Source organism: Triticum urartu, chromosome 7 (assembly GCF_003073215.2).
Source record: "Triticum urartu cultivar G1812 chromosome 7, Tu2.1, whole genome shotgun sequence".
NCBI classification, from domain to species: Eukaryota; Viridiplantae; Streptophyta; class Magnoliopsida; order Poales; family Poaceae; genus Triticum; species Triticum urartu.
The window spans coordinates 201,673,632-201,679,598 of NC_053028.1; the positions used below are offsets into that span (position 1 = coordinate 201,673,632).

Sequence of the window (5,967 nt, forward strand, 5' to 3'; positions counted from 1 at the left end):
CTTGTTGCCTTCGTCAGACATGAGGCGGTTGTCGTCGGATACGAGCTGCCGGCGGTGGAGGCGTCTGCCCGACTGAAGCGGTTGTCGGTGTAGCGCACAACGCGTACGTTTTTTTCGTCGGCCAGGTACTGCCGGAGATGGTGGCGGCGGCGGCGCGAGCGGAGGCGGATGAGGCGTCTTGAAGATAGGGTTCGCCGATCGTTTTTTTTTATCACTCGGGTGTGCATGTGGACGTGGGCGCGTACGGGCGGGCGTACGCGACAGTGCCGTACGGCGACGCAGGCGCGCCTACGGCGGGTGGGTATTATTATACGGCGTGTGAAAATGACCGCCCCTATCCTTTATACGTCTTGGGGGGTGTTGTACCGAAGACCACCTCTTTTCTCTAAACCCCGCCGAGTGTAGATGGAGCGCGACACAGGCTGAGGTGAGCGGCGGCGGCCGAATGCCAGGCACAAATGCACGACCACCTGGCCGCCCTCCTCCGCGGCGGCGGCGGCGGCCGTCACCCGCGCGCAGTCCACGGCGCCGCCGCGAAGCTCGGCTGCCTCGCCTCCATCTACCTCTGCAACAACCTCCTCCTCTCCTACATCAGCGGCAGCCTCCACGCGGAAGCACGCCGCCTGTTCGACGAAATGCCCCAGCGCAACGTCGTCTCCTGGTCAGTCCTCGTCTCCGGCGCCTCTCGCCTCGGCGACCTCCGGGAGGCCTTTCTTCTCTTCTCCGACATGCTTCGTAGCGGGGAGCGCGGAAGCTGCGACCGCCCCAACTCGTTCGTGCTGGGCGCTCTGGTCGCCGGGTGCGCCCGTGCCAAAGACACCGTCGCGGGCTCGCAAGCGCATGCCTCCGCTCTCAAGTTTGGTGTGGCCGAGGACGAGAGCGTTGCGGGGGCGCTGGTGGATATGTACTCCAAGTGCGGGCGCGTGGACTCGTCGTGGCGGGCGTTTGCGCTCTCGCCGCAGAGGTGCGTCGCCAGCTGGACGAGCATAATCAGCTGCCTTGTCAACCAGGGATGTTCAGAGCACCGTGATGCAGCAATTGCCTTGCTAAAGAGGATGCTGCTCTTGAAGGTTTGGCCAACAAACGCAACGTTTTCTTGCATCCTCAAGGTATTTGATGCACCCGAGTTGCTCCCTGGTGGGAAGCAAATCCACGGCTGCTTATTGAAGATGGGAACTGATGTTGATCCTGCTTTAGGAACCGCCCTTATAGCGATGTATGGTAGATGTGGTGGAGTGAATGAGATGGCTAGGTTGTCTTGCCGGATAAGGCATGATGCCTTCTCCAGGACTTCACTTCTTGTAGCTTTTGCACGGAATGGATGCAACATGGAGGCAGTTTGGAACTTTCGTGAGATGGTCATGGAAAATATGGTGATTGATCAGTCAGCTGTAACTAGCCTACTGCAGGTTTGTTCATCATTGGGACAGCTGAGAATGGCCAAGGAGGTCCACTGCTATGCTCTGAAGACTTTCTTTAAGCTGGATACATTACTGCTCAATGCAACCATCACTGTTTATGGAAGATGTGGGGATGTCATGAGTGCAGAGATTATATTTGATCGTTTGGAAAACAAAGACATTATATCATGGACGGCATTATTAACTTGCTACACACAAAATGATCTTGCTCTGGAGACACTCTTGCTCTTCAGGGAAATGCTTCGGAAAGGCTTAGGATCTCCCGTCTTTTGCATTACCAGTGTGCTAAGGGCCTGTTCTAGCACCACAAATTATGCTGTTGGGTGGCAAATTCACTCGAGGGCGGTGAAGTTAGGAATTGATGATGCCAATTCAGTTGAGAATGCCCTTTTGACTATGTACGCCAAGTGCGGAAGTGTTCATATTGCACTGAAGATTTTCAATTCAATGAGAAGTAGAGGCATTATCTCGTGGAATGCACTAATCACAAGTTTTTCACAGCATGGAAATGAGGTGGCAGCCATTCAGCTATTTGATCTGATGCAAGAAGAAGCAGTTTGTCCAGATGATTACACTTTTGTCGGGTTGTTATCATCTTGCAGCCGAATGGGCCTAGTTGCTGAGGGTTGTGAGTATTTCAAACTGATGAACACCAAGTACAGTGTGAAGCCTAAGATGGAGCACTACACATGCATGGTTGATCTTTTTGCCCGCGCTGGAAGATTTTCTGATGCACTCGAGTTTATTGATGCTATGCCTTGTCATCCGGACCAACTCGTGTGGGAAGCTTTGCTAGCTTCATGTAGGACTCATGGTAATGTGGAGTTGGGAAGGCTGGCAGCAAAGAAGATTCTTGAAATAAGACCAGATGATCCTTCACCATACATTACATTATCCAGCATTCATGCTTCAATTGACATGTGGGAAGAGAAGGCTTGGAATCGTACTGTGTTTGATGTCCAGCGAGTAAGAAAAGATGTGGGAAGTAGTTGGGTTGCTGGAGAAGAATTTTCAGATAATACATGCGATGTATTACAAGTTGGAATAACGTAAGATTGGTGATGCGTTGATGTGTCGTTTTCTACACATCAGGTGGAGTTACACTTGATAGTTGTATTGAGGCATAATGGACTCAACCGTGTGAGATTGACTGACTGCTTGCCGCGGTTGTCATGTCTGGGAATTGAGCCCAATGTCATATCTCCACTAGAAAGATGACTTGGTACGAAGGACAAGATTATTATCCTTTATATGCCTAGGACTTGGTATCTTAAGGTGAGATACTCTGTTACTAACAATGTTGTAAACTGCAAACAGAGTTCTTACCACTATGTACAATTCTTGTATATTGTCAGGTGAGTTTTGATGTTATTGGAAATTTAGAGGTGTAAACCCATTATTGGAAGCAAATGCAATGCCAGGCATCAATACCCTTTTTTGCATTCAACCTCTAATGGAAGGTCAGTATGAACATTGCCCAGCTCTTCTTACATATGCTCTCTGATTTGTAAATTAAGTTGTAATATGCTATTTTTGAACATATATGCAGCAAAGAAGACACAATGCTAATGTCAGGTTAACTGCAACATCAACAATCTGTATACCAGGATCTCGTATGTGCTTACTATTCAGTATTCACAATTCAAAACACTGGAGCTTCACTACTGAATATATGTCAGTATGTGATGATGCGTGCGATCTTGTTGAGCTTAGGGATGCAAAGTGGCGTCCCACGTCAGCCCGCTTCCTTAAGTTGATAAAAAAAGAATAAGGCTGGCCCCTATTTGCTGTAATCAGTACATTTTATACTGGCAGCTTAGTTTAGTGGGCCTTAGCACGATGCCACTTTGCATCCCTAGTTGAGCTTGTAATGTAAGTAACTTATTAGTCAACTGCGAATTCTGCTAGTCATATTGATCCTTGATTGATCTCTTTTGAGGTAATTTATCCATGACTGGGCTACCACTAACTAGATATAATCATATTTCCCAGGTAGCCAAAATACAAGATGGGTGGAACAGTCAACAGAAGAACTGTAGAGCAACTATTTTTCGAGTACTTGGATCTCATGAAGTTATCTGACTTCAGTTTACATTATACCAGTACCAATTCTTACATGGAAAACTAGTTGGAACTTATGTGCTCTATGTATATAGTGTTATTATTTGCATATCACTTCTCCTCTCCAAACGGTACATTTGAATGCGCTTTATTTGTCACACCAAAAAATGAATTGAATTATAGTAGTGTAGTGCATGCTTTCTAACATTAGTTGGTGTTACATCTGAACTGTTTGGGAGTTTTGCAATCCTAGAGCGTGCTGCAATGACGCCCCATGCTGTTAGTCCTCTTCGACTTCATGAAAAGGAAGTGGAACAACCTTCACAGCTCTGAACTTCCCTGCATTGTTTAGGTGTTCGTTCTCCAGCCTGACATAGAAGTTTTTCATAATGTTCTTTTAGTGTAAATTCAGGCTTGTATATCCCTCACAATGAAAAATTTAAGACTTAGGATTCACTGGCAAAAACTTTACCTGTAGAAGTTCCAAAGGCCCCGTCGAATCACCTCAAGAGCTGCCAAAAAGAACAGAGTTACTCTAGAATCCAGGCTTCCAATGTTAGGGTGGATGACAGTTTGAAGCCAAGCAAGCCTCAAAAGAAGGTTCAAACCCTGTAAAATGTCAGGCTCTCTGTAAGTACATGCAATCTTCGCTCACAATTTTTCGATGCAAACCTTAATTATTTTAGAGAACATACCATGGATATGAAATAAACGTATTTTTGTTTAAGTATCAGATCGTTACGAAGCCAAGGGTTTTTGGAGTTAAACTGTAGAAGACCCCAGTCCTTGACAAAGTCCCAGTACAGTTGGTAGATAGTGGCGACACTTGACACGATGACGACAAGTGACAGCCATCCAGCACTGTTATCATTCTCATATGCCACTTTTGTTCCTGCAGCAAGCATTGCTGACACGTACTTCCCAAGGTTGACAATGTGGTTTATGTCCCCTTCGTCAAACCACCTCCTTGCACACTGTCAGGACAACCGTAATGATAAGAAAGAGCATTAGTACCTATAAGAAGTCTGAAGAACAGACATTATGATGTGGTAAGTGATGCTCAATCTTGTATACCTGCATGGCTCTCCAGTAGTAGGGCAGGAAGGATACTGCATAAGCCAAATCTCTAAAATGTTTCACTCTTGTGCAGTATCCATAGTCTTGTGTCTTATAGCTGCTGGTTATGTAATAACATGCCAGGTATTCCAGGGTCCTAAGCAGCGGTACCTATTTTCCAGCAAATCATTACTTTATTAGTCATTCCAAATTAAACACCATCATTGCTTCTTTACGCGCTACACTGTAGTAATATGTACTCCCTGCATTCACTATTATAAGATGTTCTAACTTTCTTCTGAATTGGATGTATATAGACGCATTTTAGTGTGTTTGTTCAGTCATTTCAGTCCGTATGTAGTCCATATTGAAATATCCAAAAACATCTTATAATAGTGAACGGAGGGAGTAGTAAATATTAACTCAAATAAACATTCATGTTGACAAAAGAAATTATTGATGCTGATCAGTTCATGTTGAAAATGGACCCCACTGAGCATTTTGGTTTAAGCTAGCATAGCTGAACTTGACAAACATTTAGCTTCTATTATTCGATTACCTGGCTACAAAGCTGATCAGCCATGAAGAAATCAACCATGACAACCTGCATATAAACATGAATTTAGCTTTTTCTTGTATGGAGTTTGATAGGATTCTGTCCACTCATTTAAAAAAAAATGCTCTTAAGCTATAGCAAAGTACCTTGTAAAAGGGGGTTAGAATGATGTTTCTGATCGCTATTAGGAAGTGATAACGACTTGATCGGTAAAGGATTTTGAAAGGGCAGACCAATACTAATAAGAACACCTGAATAAGTAGAAGCATCAGCCTCTTATGGTTATAGCAACATTGACAATAAACATTACATATGTAACGTTAAATATAGCATACCAGAAGAAGGCACCCTGGGATTGCTTGGACTGTACTTGAAGAATACCCTTTGACAATGAGTATCAGGTGTGCAAACATGACACCAACAACAATCGTCATAGAGGTAGTGCATATCAAGAACACATCACGATACTTGAGCTCTTTCGTAGGTGCAAATTCGAATATGAATGCGTAGTTTATGCGTGTCTTTCTCCACATGAAAATGTTGCATCCATAGAGGAAGAGATGCAGGAAGAAGAGGCTGAACATGCTGCAGATCGGGATCGTTTAATATCAGTACTGGATCATTGAGTTTTAGCACCTTTTGTTTCTTAGGAGTATAGTAGCAATTGAACTGACATGTTGGGTGCTTACCTAAGGACAGGGTAGGATGTTGACATGTAGACCTTGTTTGACTGCTGAGTGTACATCCCAGCTATGTGCGCCATGATACAGTAGCCGATAAATAATGCTACAAAGGCACCAGTGAATAGTCCTGAAAATTTGACAGTAGTGCATAAGGAATCTGAAATGATCTTGATGATGGAATTGGAACAGA

General features: G+C 44.7%; 2 protein-coding genes across 3 annotated transcripts; one reads left to right on the forward strand and one right to left on the reverse strand.

Moving 5' to 3' along the window:
* The first annotated feature begins 356 nt into the window (after window positions 1-356).
* On the forward strand, window positions 357-3,555 carry LOC125520852 (pentatricopeptide repeat-containing protein At1g74600, chloroplastic-like). 2 transcript variants are annotated; one of them, XM_048685885.1, is made up of 4 exons: window positions 357-2,696; window positions 2,777-2,881; window positions 2,971-3,293; window positions 3,414-3,555. In XM_048685885.1, the coding sequence occupies exon 1, from the start codon at window positions 459-461 to the stop codon at window positions 2,472-2,474; it is 2,016 nt and encodes a 671-aa protein (XP_048541842.1). In that variant the 5' UTR covers window positions 357-458; the 3' UTR covers window positions 2,475-2,696; window positions 2,777-2,881; window positions 2,971-3,293; window positions 3,414-3,555. The 2 variants fall into 2 exon arrangements, with proteins under 2 accessions (XP_048541842.1, XP_048541843.1); XM_048685886.1 differs by lacking the exon at window positions 2,971-3,293 and having other exon boundaries at window positions 3,414-3,544.
* LOC125520853 (phosphate transporter PHO1-3) lies at window positions 3,456-5,956 on the reverse strand (the record flags this gene model as incomplete). Its single annotated transcript, XM_048685888.1, has 8 exons — window positions 3,456-3,850; window positions 3,955-4,091; window positions 4,178-4,456; window positions 4,557-4,709; window positions 5,098-5,142; window positions 5,241-5,345; window positions 5,430-5,679; window positions 5,784-5,956. Coding segments are annotated over 8 exons (1,230 nt in total), but the record flags the coding sequence as incomplete, so codon positions are not given.
* Between the last annotated feature and the right edge of the window lie 11 nt (window positions 5,957-5,967).